This window comes from Salmo salar, unplaced genomic scaffold, assembly GCF_905237065.1.
Source record: "Salmo salar unplaced genomic scaffold, Ssal_v3.1, whole genome shotgun sequence".
NCBI lineage: Eukaryota > Metazoa > Chordata > Actinopteri > Salmoniformes > Salmonidae > Salmo > Salmo salar.
The window spans coordinates 97151-111372 of NW_025547820.1; the positions used below are offsets into that span (position 1 = coordinate 97151).

Sequence of the window (14222 nt, forward strand, 5' to 3'; positions counted from 1 at the left end):
TGTAGTCTGGGAGTTGTGGTCCTTCTTTCATTCAACTCCCTGACAGTGTAGGGTGCTGTGCGTTTAACGAAACTCTCCGGTTCATGTCAACGCAAGATTGTAATCACTAGTAACATCTAAACTGCAGACATGGTGGCCACTAAGAAAACTGTGAGTTTGCGATTGGAGAAAAAAAAATCGTTCATTTATAGAAATGTTTGTGCACATCCTTAAACTTAATCGGTGATGGGTAAATGTTATTTTCAAATCGTTCATTTATACCAGTGTGAGTGACCAAGCAGGGTGCGCTTCTCGTTAGCGAAGGAACTTTAGGGTTACGAGTGTCTTTACGGTGCATCTTTCCTAGTTCGGTAGATGTATCATGCGTTTTCCCAAAAACACCACGACAACGTTCGGTAGGTGCGTCGTTAAGGCATGTGTAATAAAGGCAGCGCTCATCTCGGGTAAGCTTTCTCCATTCATATACATTTGACCAAATAGTAAAATGAAACCCCATTGAATTAACATTAAATTGACTTAGATATCATTGAAATATGTAGGCCTGTGTAGCATATACCGTATGCAGCCTATTCACCTTTAATGCAGTCATCGCGGTTTTCATTTAAGCATATTTCCTTCCCTTGTTTGTAACAATTATAAAAACATTGGCAACTTCTATGATTCTATGTTTAGCGAGATCTTCTGTGTATGAAGTGACGCAGTGGGGTGGGGGGGAACGCAGGTAACGACGCATTTAGCTGTTCTACGTGTGGTCTGCGGCAGTCGATAAATAACTCGCGTTTAAGTACAACTTTAGTAGTGCTGATTTTTTTGGAAACGGCTCGGAGATTTAACATTGCTCCTACGAAGGTTCTAACGATGAACTTAGTCGTAAGATGCTTTTGTGAAACCGGGCCCTGGCCTGGTCTGGTTCATATTGACATGATGCGTGGACTGCCTTGTGTTCTGTCATTTTTTTTAAATTGAACCTTTATTTAACTATGTCAATTAAGAACAAATTCTTATTTACAAAGACGGCATAACCCGAACGAAGTTGGGCCAATTGTGCGCCGCCCTATGGGACTCCCCAATCTCGGCAGGTTGTGATACAGCCTGGAATCGAACCAGGGTCTGTAGTGACTCCTCTAGCACCGAGACGCTGCGCCACTCGGGGTGATCCTATTTATACAGTCGTGGTCTCGTCTAATCAGTTTGTCTCCCCAGAAAAAGTCCCTGGAGTCCATCAACTCTCGGCTTCAGCTGGTGATGAAGAGCGGTAAATACGTACTGGGCTACAAACAGACTCAGAGGATGATCCGCCAGGGCAAAGCCAAGCTGGTCATCCTGGCCAACAACACACCTGCCCTCAGGTAAATACACGGAACGAAAACAATATAAACGCAACATGTGAAGTGTTGTTTCTCATGACATGAAGTGAAATAAGACCGTCCAGATAGTTTCCATACGCACAAAAAAAAGCTTTTTCACATTGTTCACTTTTTAAAAAATGTCTTAAACCCTGTTGTGAGCATTTTGCTTTCGCTAAAGATAATCTATTCACCTGACAGGTGTGGCATATCAAGAAGCTGATTAAACAACATGATCATTACATAGGTGCACCTTGTGCTAGGGGGGGACAATAGAAGGCCACTCTATAAAATTTGCAGTTTTGTCACAAAGCCACAGATGTTTTGATTGGAGCATGCAATTGGCATGCTGACCGCGGGAATGTCCACAGAGCTGTTGCCAGAGAAGTACGTCCAATTTGACCATGTGTAACCACGCCAACCCAGGACGTCCACATCCAGCTTCTTCACCTGCGGTGGGGGGGGGTCGTCTGAGCCCAATCACCCAGACAGCTGATTAAACTGTGGGTTTTGCACAAATGGAAGAATTTCTACACAAACTGTCAGAAACCGTCTCAGGGGAAGTTCATCTAAGTTCCGTGCTCGTCGTCCTCACCAGAGTTCTTTACCTGAATGCAGTTTGGCGTCGTAAACCCGACTTCGGTGGGCAAATGGTCACCTTCGATGGCCAATGACACGCTGAAGAAGTGCGCGCTTCACGGATGAATCCCAGTTTCAACTGTACCCGGTGCATTTGGCGTTGTGTGGTCGAGCGGGTTTGCTAATGTCAACGTTGTGAACAGACTGCCTCGTGGGGGAGGTGGGGTTCTAGTATGGGCAGGCACAAAGCTACGGACAACAAACACGATAGCAATCTGATTACACAGAGATACTGTGATGAGATCCTGAGGCTCTATTGTTTCAGCATGATGATGAATGGCCCCATGTCGCAAGAAATCTGTACACAATTCCTGGAAGCTGGAAATGTCTCAGTTCTTCGATGGTCTGCATACTCTCCAGACATGTCACCCATTTTAAGCATGTTTGGGATGCTCTGAATGGAAGTGTACGACTGTGTTCCAGTTCCCGCCAATATCTAGCTACTTTGGCACAGCCATTGAAGGAGGAGTGGGACCAACATTCCACAGGCCACAATCAACAGCCTGATCAGCTCTATGTGAAGGAGATGTCGCCCTGCATGAGGTAAACACCAGATACTGACTGGTTCTTATCCACGCCCCTACCTTTTTTGTTTAGGTGTCTGTGACCAACAGATTCATAATCTCTGTATTCACAGTTGTGTGAAATCTATAGATTAGAGCCTAATGAATTTATTTCAACTGACTGATTATTTGAATTGGGTGTGCTACTACTTGGCTGGTACAGAAGCCTCTTTCCCTCAGGGAAGGTTATGCAGTCCTGCTCAGCACCGATATTGTACTACAGTGAATCCACTCTAAAAGTGATTTGAACTCAGCACCGATATTGTACTACAGTGAATCCACTCTAAAAGTGATTTGAACTCAGCACCGATATTGTACTACAGTGAATCCACTCTAAAAGTGATATGAACTCAGCACCGATATTGTACTACAGTGAATCCACCCTAAAATTGATATGAACTCAGCACCGATATTGTACTACAGTGAATCCACCCTAAAAGTGATATGAACTCAGCACCGATATTGTACTACAGTGAATCCACTCTAAAAGTGATATGAACTCAGCACCGATATTGTACTACAGTGAATCCACTCTAAAAGTGATTTGAACTCAGCACCGATGTTGTACTACAGTGAATCCACTCTAAAAGTGATATGAACTCAGCACCGATATTGTACTACAGTGAATCCACTCTAAAAGTGATTTGAACTCAGCACCGATATTGTACTACAGTGAATCCACTCTAAAAGTGATTTGAACTCAGCACCAATGTTGTACTACAGTGAATCCACCCTAAAAGTGATTTGAACTCTTCCCTTCTCCCTGTAGGAAATCAGAGATAGAGTACTATGCTATGCTGGCTAAGACTGGGGTCCACCACTACAGTGGGAACAACATAGAGCTTGGCACAGCCTGTGGAAAGTACTTCAGAGTCTGTACACTGGCCATCATTGACCCTGGTGAGGTTTTCTTCATGATAAACGGGACAAATGTGAAATGTTGTCACATGTCGTGTGTGTAAACTGTTATTCTTTTACGACCGGTTTATAGAATGTAACTTGTAATTATTTTGTAAATCGTCCACAGGGGATTCAGACATCATCAGGAGTATGCCTGATCAGCCACAGGGGGAGAAGTAGTCTGGCTGAGTCACTTCTTTCTCTGTAGATGTGTTTTTGTTAAATAAATCGACTTCAAGATCACCGAGTTTGTTTTGTCATATGTTTTTAGTATTTGCCATGTAATTGTGGAAGAGACTAAGAAATGTGGGCACTTGTTAGAAAAAAAAACATCAAGCTTGCATTGTAATGAAGAGGGTCCCCCCTGGTGTTGGGTCCCCCCTGGTGTTGGGTCCCCCCTGGTGTTGGGTCCCCCCCCTGGCGTTGGGTCCCCCCCGGCGTTGGGTCCCCCCTGGTGTTGGGTCCCCCTGGCGTTGGGTCCCCCCTGGCGTTGGGTCCCCCCTGGCGTTGGGTCCCCCGGCGTTGGGTCCCCCCGGCGTTGGGTCCCCCGGCGTTGGGTCCCCCCCGGCGTTGGGTCCCCCTGGCGTTCAGTCACCCCTGGTGTTAATGGACTGTAGTAGAGCCACAAAGGCCAAAAGGCACAATACCATCTTCACATGTCACAACTAGCATCATATCTGACTCTCCACTGATAAATATTACATCACCACTGTTAGATGGGACCCATATCATTGTCCCGACAGTCGGCGACAATTCTTTCACTAAAATAATTGATTGTTAGTGGTCACTCACAACACAGCAATATAAATCTGTCATTGGGTACTGTCAAACTCCCAGAGCATAGTCCAGGGATGTATTCATTCTGCCAAATGGGTCCAAAACGTTTCAAAACTATAGTTGCTATTGGACAAATACAGGTAGGATTCGTTTGCGTCTGTTATAAGATACTTTTTTTTTTTTAGCAACAGAATCGTCAGAATGAAAACACTAGTTCAGTGTGTTCTGGTTGAGTTCAGACCCTCAACGTTGCATTCTCGTCTTCTCAGTTTGGGTTGGTGGACGGCTTCCATTCCAGGCGTTCTACGTTTCTCCAGAACATTAGGACGAGAATACAATGTAATCGCAACACTAGTTAATTCACTTGTGTTTGGCTTTACTGGCCAGAGCCTGTAAGTTAGCCGGTCCTCCCCACACTGTCCCGAACACATCCCTCTCGGTCCTCAGGGCCACCTCTAGGGGGAGCTCTCTCCCAGACACCACCACGTTCTTTATGGCTCTGATGACCGAGGCAGGACCTGTGGTGTAGCAACCCAACCACTGCTCTGCCTCCAGGAGGGCATTGGCTCCAGACCCATCCAGGGAACCCTCCAGGACGCCGTCCGCAAGCCCGATCTGAAGCCCCATCTCTGGGTCTACTTTCAAAGCGCCACCCAGCATCTTCAAGGCGTTCTGGCTGCCTACGATGCGTACCAATCTAGCCGCACCTCCCCACCCAGGGACCAGACCCATGTGTTTATGGACAAACCGGATCATACCGCCTGGCACCATCAACCTAGCAGGGAGAGACCGTGACATTGGTTTAGAGATTATTGGAAACTTGGTGGATTTTGTGTTTTGATATTTCTTGAAAAGGCCTTTTTTATTATGTGCACTCTACTTTTCTCTCATCTTGGCCATGTTCTGTTATAATCTCCACCCGGCACAGCCAGAAGAGGACTGGCCACCCCTCATAGCCTGGTTCCTCTCTAGGTTTCTTCCTAGGTTCTGGCCTTTCTAGGGAGTTTTTCCTAGCCACCGTGTTTCTACACCTGCATTGCTTGCTGTTTGGGGGGTTTTACGCTGGGTTTCTGTACAGCACTTTGAGATATCAGCTGATGTAAGAAGGGCTTTATAAATACATGTGATTTGATTCTCCACTATCTGGATGTAGGCCTAAAGTTGAATAAACACAATGGTGCCATCTATGGACGACGAGTCACCTTACTGTACCTAAAGTCACAGGCAGTAGTGAGCTCAGCTCCTCCTCCCAGTGCACTCCCTTCCACCAGAGCTACAGACAACAGAGGAAGCCTTCAACAGAGAACACATGGGTTAGTGTGGCACAGAGCATCTGGCATGACACACTGATCTAGAACGTCCTAGCACAGAGGGCAGGGTCCTAGCACAGAGGGCAGGGTCCTAGCACAGAGGGCAGGGTCCTAGCACAGAGGGCAGGGTCCTAGCACAGAGGGTCCTAGCACAGAGGGCAGGGTCCTAGCACAGAGGGTCCTAGCACAGAGGGCAGGGTCCTAGCACAGAGGGCAGTGTCCTACTACAGAGGGTCCTACTACAGAGGGCAGGGTCCTAGCACAGAGGGCAGTGTCCTACTACAGAGGGTCCTACTACAGAGGGCAGGGTCCTACTACAGAGGGCAGGGTCCTACCACAGAGGGCAGGGTCCTACTACAGAGGGTCCTACTACAGAGGGCAGGGTCCTAGCACAGAGGGCAGTGTCCTACTACAGAGGGTCCTACTACAGAGGGCAGGGTCCTACTACAGAGGGCAGGGTCCTACCACAGAGGGCAGGGTCCTACTACAGAGGGTCCTACCACAGAGGGCAGGGTCCTACCACAGAGGGCAGGGTCCTACTACAGAGGGTCCTACCACAGAGGGCAGGGTCCTACCACAGAGAGCAGGGTCCTACTACAGAGGGTCCTAGCACAGAGGGCAGGGTCCTACTACAGAGGGTCCTAGCACAGAGGGCAGGGTCCTATTACAGAGGGTCCTACTACAGAGGGCAGGGTCCTATTACAGAGGGTCCTACCACAGAGGGCAGGGTCCTACTACAGAGGGTCCTAGCACAGAGGGCAGGGTCCTATTACAGAGGGTCCTAGCACAGAGGGCAGGGTCCTACTACAGAGGGTCCTAGCACAGAGGGCAGGGTCCTACTACAGAGGGTCCTACCACAGAGGGCAGGGTCCTACTACAGAGGGTCCTAGCACAGAGGGCAGGGTCCTATTACAGAGGGTCCTACCACAGAGGGCAGGGTCCTACTACAGAGGATCCTACCACAGAGGGTCCTACCTCAGTAGCCTGGTCAGGACATTCTGCATGAACATACACATCTTCATCCCATCCTGAAAGACAAGACGCATCGTTTTAGACCAGGAGGTCCAACTCATTCCATGGAGGGCCTGGTAGTGTCTGCTGGTTTTGGGCTTTTCCTTTCAGTTAACACCTAGACAACCAGGTGAGGGGTGTTCCTTACTGAGACCTAGACAACCAGGTGAGGAGAGGTCCTTACTGAGACCTAGACAACCAGGTGAGGGGAGTTCCTTACTGAGACCTAGACAACCAGGTGAGGGGAGTTCCTTACTGAGACCTAGACAACCAGGTGAGGAGAGTTCCTTACTGAGACCTAGACAACCAGGTGAGGAGAGTTCCTTACTGAGACCTAGACAACCAGGTGAGGGGAGGTCCTTACTGAGACCTGGACAACCAGGTGAGGGGAGTTCCTTACTGAGACCTAGACAACCAGGTGAGGAGGAGACCTAGACAACCAGGTGAGGAGAGTTCCTTACTGAGACCTGGACAACCAGGTGAGGAGAGTTCCTTACTGAGACCTAGACAACCAGGTGAGGAGAGTTCCTTACTGAGACCTAGACAACCAGGTGAGGAGAGTTCCTTACTGAGACCTAGACAACCAGGTGAGGGGAGTTCCTTACTGAGACCTAGACAACCAGGTGAGGAGAGTTCCTTACTGAGACCTAGACAACCAGGTGAGGAGAGTTCCTTACTGAGACCTAGACAACCAGGTGAGGGGAGTTCCTTACTGAGACCTAGACAACCAGGTGAGGAGAGTTCCTTACTGAGACCTAGACAACCAGGTGAGGAGAGTTCCTTACTGAGACCTAGACAACCAGGTGAGGGGAGTTCCTTACTGAGACCTAGACAACCAGGTGAGGAGAGTTCCTTACTGAGACCTAGACAACCAGGTGAGGAGAGTTCCTTACTGAGACCTAGACAACCAGGTGAGGGGAGTTCCTTACTGAGACCTAGACAACCAGGTGAGGGGAGTTCCTTACTGAGACCTAGACAACCAGGTGAGGAGAGGTCCTTACTGAGACCTAGACAACCAGGTGAGGGGAGTTCCTTACTGAGACCTAGACAACCAGGTGAGGAGAGTTCCTTACTGAGACCTAGACAACCAGGTGAGGGGAGTTCCTTACTGAGACCTAGACAACCAGGTGAGGGGAGTTCCTTACTGAGACCTAGACAACCAGGTGAGGAGAGTTCCTTACTGAGACCTAGACAACCAGGTGAGGGGAGTTCCTTACTGAGACCTGGACAACCAGGTGAGGAGAGTTCCTTACTGAGACCTAGACAACCAGGTGAGGGGAGTTCCTTACTGAGACCTAGACAACCAGGTGAGGGGAGTTGGGGACTGACCTGAGGGTTGGATATATCTCTAACAACATTGAGGACTGACCTGAGGGTTGGATATATCTCTGACAACATTGAGGACTGACCTGAGGGTTGGATATATCTCTGACAACATTGAGGACTGACCTGAGGGTTGGATATATCTCTGACAACATTGAGGACTGACCTGAGGGTTGGATATATCTCTGACAACATTGAGGACTGACCTGAGGGTTGGATAGATCTCTGATAACATTGAGGACTGACCTGAGGGTTGGATATATCTCTGACAACATTGAGGTCTGACCTGAGGGTTGGATAGATCTCTGATAACATTGAGGACTGACCTGAGGGTTGGATATATCTCTGATAACATTGAGGACTGACCTGAGGGTTGGATATATCTCTGACAACATTGAGGACTGACCTGAGGGTTGGATATATCTCTGACAACCTTGAGGACTGACCTGAGGGTTGGATATATCTCTGACAACATTGAGGACTGACCTGAGGGTTGGATATATCTCTGACAACCTTGAGGACTGACCTGAGGGTTGGATATAGCCCTGACCGCGTTGAGGTCTGACCCAGAGCAGAATGTCCCGGCAGCCCCCTGGACGATGAGACCTTTGCCCTCCGTCCACTCCTCTAGCTGGGACACCCTCTCCTCCAGCTCCACCATCATAGAACCTGGAGGAAAACAGGGTAGTGTTCAGTAGGGATAAAACGTTTTGAACCTGCGTGAAACAGGGAGGTACAACCTGAACATGTTCAATATGAGGTTGAGGATTGACGAGAGATGAAGTGTGATGAGAATTCTAGATAGTCCGCATAATCAAATAACATTCAGCTCAGACACCCAGGGGTCTCTTCACAGTCCCCAAGTCCAAAATGAATTCACGGTAATGCACAGACACCCAGGGGTCTCTTCACAGTCCCCAAGTCCAAAATGAATTCACGGTAATGCACAGACACCCAGGGGTCTCTTCACAGTCCCCAAGTCCAAAATGAATTCACGGTAATGCACAGACACCCAGGGGTCTCTTCACAGTCCCCAAGTCCAAAATGAATTCACGGTAATGCACAGACACCCAGGGGTCTCTTCACAGTCCCCAAGTCCAAAATGAATTCACGGTAATGCACAGACACCCAGGGGTCTCTTCACAGTCCCCAAGTCCAAAATGAATTCACGGTAATGCACAGACACCCAGGGGTCTCTTCACAGTCCCCAAGTCCAAAATGAATTCACGGTAATGCACAGACACCCAGGGGTCTCTTCACAGTCCCCAAGTCCAAAATGAATTCACGGTAATGCACAGACACCCAGGGGTCTCTTCACAGTCCCCAAGTCCAAAATGAATTCACGGTAATGCACAGACACCCAGGGGTCTCTTCACAGTCCCCAAGTCCAAAATGAATTCACGGTAATGCACAGACACCCAGGGGTCTCTTCACAGTCCCCAAGTCCAAAATGAATTCACGGTAATGCACAGACACCCAGGGGTCTCTTCACAGTCCCCAAGTCCAAAATGAATTCACGGTAATGCTCAGTATTATACAGAGCCATGATTGAATGGAGCTCCCACCTCCCAATTACTCAAACGAACAGCAAGATGACCTTTAAAAAACCGGATTAAACAACATCTCATGGAACGACGGAGACTGTGAGGGGACACAAACACACAATGCTTTGTTGTATAGTTTCTAGATGTTGTATTGTTCCTATATGTTGTATAGTTTCTATATGTTGTATAGTTTCTATATGTTGTATTGTTTCTATATGTTGTATTGTTTCTAAATGTTGTATTGTTTCTATATGTTGTATTGTTTCTAGATGTTGTATTGTTCCTATATGTTGTATTGTTTCTATATGTTGTATTGTTTCTAGATGTTGTATTGTTTCTAGATGTTGTATTGTTTCTATATGTTGTATTGTTTCTAGATGTTGTATTGTTCCTATATGTTGTATTGTTAAATGTTTTGTTGTATTGTTTCTATATGTTGTATTGTTAAATGTTTTGTTGTATTGTTTCTAGATGTTGTATTGTTTCTAGATGTTGTATTGTTCCTATATGTTGTATTGTTAAATGTTTTGTTGTATTGTTTCTAGATGTTGTATTGTTTCTAGATGTTGTATTGTTCCTATATGTTGTATTGTTTCTATATGTTGTATTGTTTCTATATGTTGTATTGTTCCTATATGTTGTATTGTTCCTATATGTTGTATTGTTTCTATATGTTGTATTGTTCCTATATGTTGTATTGTTCCTATATGTTGTATTGTTCCTATATGTTGTATTGTTCCTATATGTTGTATTGTTCCTATATGTTGTATTGTTTCTATTTGTTGTATTGTTCCTATATGTTGTATTGTTAAATGTTTTGTTGTATTGTTTCTAGATGTTGTATTGTTTCTAGATGTTGTATTGTTTCTATATGTTGTATTGTTAAATGTTTTGTTGTATTGTTTCTAGATGTTGTATTGTTTCTATATGTTGTATTGTTTCTATATGTTGTATTGTTAAATGTTTTGTTGTATTGTTTCTAGATGTTGTATTGTTCCTATATGTTGTATTGTTCCTATATGTTGTATTGTTCCTATATGTTGTATTGTTTCTATTTGTTGTATTGTTCCTATATGTTGTATTGTTTCTAGATGTTGTATTGTTAAATGTTTTGTTGTATTGTTTCTAGATGTTGTATTGTTTCTAGATGTTGTATTGTTAAATGTTTTGTTGTATTGTTTCTAGATGTTGTATTGTTAAATGTTTTGTTGTATTGTTTCTAGATGTTGTATTGTTTCTAGATGTTGTATTGTTTCTAGACGTTGTATTGTTTCTATATGTTGTATTGTTTCTAGACGTTGTATTGTTTCTAGACGTTGTATTGTTTCTATATGTTGTATTGTTTCTAGACGTTGTATTGTTTCTAGACGTTGTATTGTTTATAGATGTTGTATTGTTTCTAGATGTTGTATTGTTTCTAGATGTTGTATTGTTTCTAGATGTTGTATTATAAGTCCTTGTTCATCAGTGTATCCGTTTTTTTGTGGGCCCCCAGGAAAATGCAGCTGCTGCAAAAGCTAATGGGGATCCAAATAAACACATTTTTATGTCATCTGTTGCTAAACGTTTTGCTACAGTGTGCCCTACTCAACGCAACCCAGTTCATTGAGCACCAGCCCCCTTAGTCCCACTGTCATGCTCAGGAGAAACAAAGAGTTTTATATATATATATTTCGCTCCGTTTGGTGAAGAGAAAACCAAAGATAATCGGAGTGATATTTAGTCTGAATTGCAGGTTAGCAAAGAGCAACAGTCAGATCAGTGAATATAATATAACATTAGACAGTGCTTCCATACCAGAGAAAGCGTTCATTCGAGCAGGGTTGTTGACGGTCAGTACTGCGATGCCTGACTCCTGTTTGACGAGGTCTATAGATCCCCCAGGGAAAGCTTGGAGTTTCTCTCTGATCTCCTTCTCCTGGAAGCCCTTGGCAGTGGTGGAAACAGATCCAATCCCCCTGAGGAGGTGCTGCCCCCAGGCACCAGGCCGACTGACCCTGAGGAGGTGATGACCCCAGGCACCAGGCCGACTGACCCTGAGGAGGTGCTGCCCCCAGGCACCAGGCCGACTGACCCTGAGGAGGTGCTGACCGGCTGCAGACAGAACCATGCTGCTGCTACCAGGGAAAGGTAGGACAGAACGATGGAGGGATAGAAACAGATAGGAGAGAGGGACTGAGGAAGGGAAAGAGGGGAGGAGAGAGAGAGGAACAGAGGGAGGGAAACAGAAAGAGGAAGAGCAAGGGAGGGAAACAGAGAGAGGAACAGAGGGAGGGAAACAGAGAGAGGAACAGAGGGAGGGAAACAGAGAGAGGAACAGAGGGAGGGAAACAGAGAGAGGAACAGAGGGAGGGAAACAGAGAGAGGAACAGAGGGAGGGAAACAGAGAGAGGAACAGAGGGAGGGAAACAGAGAGAGGAACAGAGGGAGGGAAACAGAGAGAGGAACAGAGGGAGGGAAACAGAGAGAGGAACAGAGGGAGGGAAACAGAGAGAGGAACAGAGGGAGGGAAACAGAGAGAGGAACAGAGGGAGGGAAACAGAGAGAGGAACAGAGGGAGGGAAACAGAGAGAGGAACAGAGGGAGGGAAACAGAGAGAGGAACAGAGGGAGGGAAACAGAGAGAGGAACAGAGGGAGGGAAACAGAGAGAGGAACAGAGGGAGGGAAACAGAGAGAGGAACAGAGGGAGGGAAACAGAGAGAGGAACAGAGGGAGGGAAACAGAGAGAGGAACAGAGGGAGGGATACAGAGAGAGGAACAGAGGGAGGGAAACAGAGAGAGGAACAGAGGGAGGGAAACAGAGAGAGGAACAGAGGGAGGGAAACAGAGAGAGGAACAGAGGGAGGGATACAGAGAGAGGAACAGAGGGAGGGAAACAGAGAGAGGAACAGAGGGAGGGAAACAGAGAGAGGAACAGAGGGAGGGAAACAGAGAGAGGAACAGAGGGAGGGAAACAGAGAGAGGAACAGAGGGAGGGAAACAGAGAGAGGAACAGAGGGAGGGAAACAGAGAGAGGAACAGAGGGAGGGAAACAGAGGGAGGGAAACAGAGAGAGGAACAGAGGGAGGGAAACAGAGAGAGGAACAGAGGGAGGGAAACAGAGAGAGGAACAGAGGGAGGGATACAGAGAGAGGAACAGAGGGAGGGAAACAGAGAGAGGAACAGCACTGTTATTGAACTGTAAAAGAGTTGGCCAGAGTTGGTTGCTAGGTCGTATGTGTGCAGCTACCAGCCCATAATAATCCCCTGTCTGTGCTAACTGAGGCAGATAGACACTAGCTCAGGTCCAAGGGACATGCGTCCGGTCCCAACTAAGAGATCTACACATGCGCATCTGACCCATGCAGAGGCACCTTATTGTTGTTGTCTTCGTGCGATGGGCAAGAGCTAGCTGACTAGCCATGTCCTTCAGTTATATCCCCTTATAAACATGTGGATTTCTAAAAGCGTAGACTTTAATAACATCCCCAAAGTACTGTGGAAAAACGTCCCTAACAACCTGGTCATTAGGTGATATAACATAAAAAGCTACATCTTAAAATCATTCACAAACCTGTGCTGTCTGATAGCTCAATGTTGTGGTGTTACATTGAAACTCCCCCCCCGGAAACATGAACCAGTGAACAAGGAACTTGGCCACACGAGGGCAAGCTAATACTCCCATCATTCAGAAAGTTAGATTCTATGTAGTATTACCAAAGAGAATTGTGATATACACTCATTTTTAGGTTCACTGTACTGGCTAGTAATTATATAGGTCGTTCAAAAATGATTTAAACATAATGTGCTGTCAGTTCACTACCTTTCCTCTCGACATTTATTTATTTTTATTTTTTATTTAACCTTTATTTAAATTAGGCAAGTCAGTTAAGAACACATTTTTATTTACAATGACGGCCTACCAAAAGGCAAAAGGCCTTCTGCGGGACGGGGGCTAAAAAAATTATAAATTAAAAAATACATTTTTTTTAAATACCTGCTCCTGATATCACCACCTTTCCTCTCTACCTGCTCCTGATATCACCACCTTTCCTCTCTACCTGCTCCTGATATTACCACCTTTCCTCTCTACCTGCTCCTGATATCACCAACTTTCCTCTCTACCTGCTCCTGATATCACCACCTTTCCTCTCTACCTGCTCCTGATATTAACACCTTTCCTCTGTACCTGCTCCTGATATCACCACCTTTCCTCTCTACCTGCTCCTGATATTAACACCTTTCCTCTCTACCTGCTCCTGATATCACCACCTTTCCTCTCTACCTGCTCCTGATATCACCACCTTTCCTCTCTACCTGCTCCTGATATCACCACCTTTCCTCTCTACCTGCTCCTGATATCACCACCTTTCCTCTCTACCTGCTCCTGATATCACCACCTTTCCTCTCTACCTGCTCCTGATATCACCACCTTTCCTCTCTACCTGCTCCTGATATCACCACCTTTCCTCTCTACCTGCTCCTGATATCACCACCTTTCCTCTCTACCTGCTCCTGATATCACCACCTTTCCTCTCTTCCTGCTCCTGATATCACCACCTTTCCTCTCTACCTGCTCCTGATATCACCACCTTTCCTCTTTACCTGCTCCTGATATCACCACCTTTCCTCTCTACCTGCTCCTGATATCGCCACCTTTCCTCTCTACCTGCTCCTGATATCACCACCTTTCCTCTCTACCTGCTCCTGATATCACCACCTTTCCTCTCTTCCTGCTCCTGATATCACCACCTTTCCTCTGTACCTGCTCCTGATATTAACACCTTTCCTCTCTACCTGTTCCTCCTGATATCACCACCTTTCCTCTC

The 14222-nt window shown here is 46.3% G+C and overlaps 2 protein-coding genes across 6 annotated transcripts; one reads left to right on the plus strand and one right to left on the minus strand.

Moving 5' to 3' along the window:
* The first annotated feature begins 14 nt into the window (after positions 1 to 14).
* LOC106572903 (60S ribosomal protein L30) lies at positions 15 to 3691 on the plus strand. Of its 3 annotated transcripts, none has more exons than XM_045711633.1 (4): positions 15 to 150; positions 1204 to 1349; positions 3318 to 3448; positions 3576 to 3691. In XM_045711633.1, the coding sequence occupies exons 1-4, from the start codon at positions 130 to 132 to the stop codon at positions 3626 to 3628; spliced, it is 351 nt and encodes a 116-aa protein (XP_045567589.1). In that variant the 5' UTR covers positions 15 to 129; the 3' UTR covers positions 3629 to 3691. The 3 variants fall into 3 exon arrangements, with proteins under 3 accessions (XP_045567589.1, XP_045567590.1, XP_045567591.1); XM_045711635.1 differs by lacking the exon at positions 15 to 150 and adding an exon at positions 190 to 443; XM_045711634.1 differs by lacking the exons at positions 3318 to 3448; positions 3576 to 3691 and adding an exon at positions 2409 to 2554 and having other exon boundaries at positions 31 to 150.
* Positions 3692 to 4389: 698 nt separating this feature from the next.
* LOC106599002 (ethylmalonyl-CoA decarboxylase) lies at positions 4390 to 13041 on the minus strand. 3 transcript variants are annotated; one of them, XM_045711630.1, is made up of 7 exons: positions 12968 to 13041; positions 11211 to 11588; positions 8436 to 8538; positions 8116 to 8155; positions 6511 to 6563; positions 5438 to 5518; positions 4390 to 5000 (listed from the first exon to the last, which is right to left on the minus strand). In XM_045711630.1, the coding sequence occupies exons 2-7, from the start codon at positions 11521 to 11523 to the stop codon at positions 4586 to 4588; spliced, it is 1005 nt and encodes a 334-aa protein (XP_045567586.1). In that variant the 5' UTR covers positions 11524 to 11588; positions 12968 to 13041; the 3' UTR covers positions 4390 to 4585. The 3 variants fall into 3 exon arrangements, with proteins under 3 accessions (XP_045567586.1, XP_045567587.1, XP_045567584.1); XM_045711631.1 differs by lacking the exon at positions 8116 to 8155 and having other exon boundaries at positions 8396 to 8538; positions 11211 to 11396; positions 11436 to 11588; positions 12968 to 13040; XM_045711628.1 differs by lacking the exon at positions 8116 to 8155 and having other exon boundaries at positions 8396 to 8538; positions 12968 to 13040.
* Positions 13042 to 14222: the final 1181 nt, after the last annotated feature.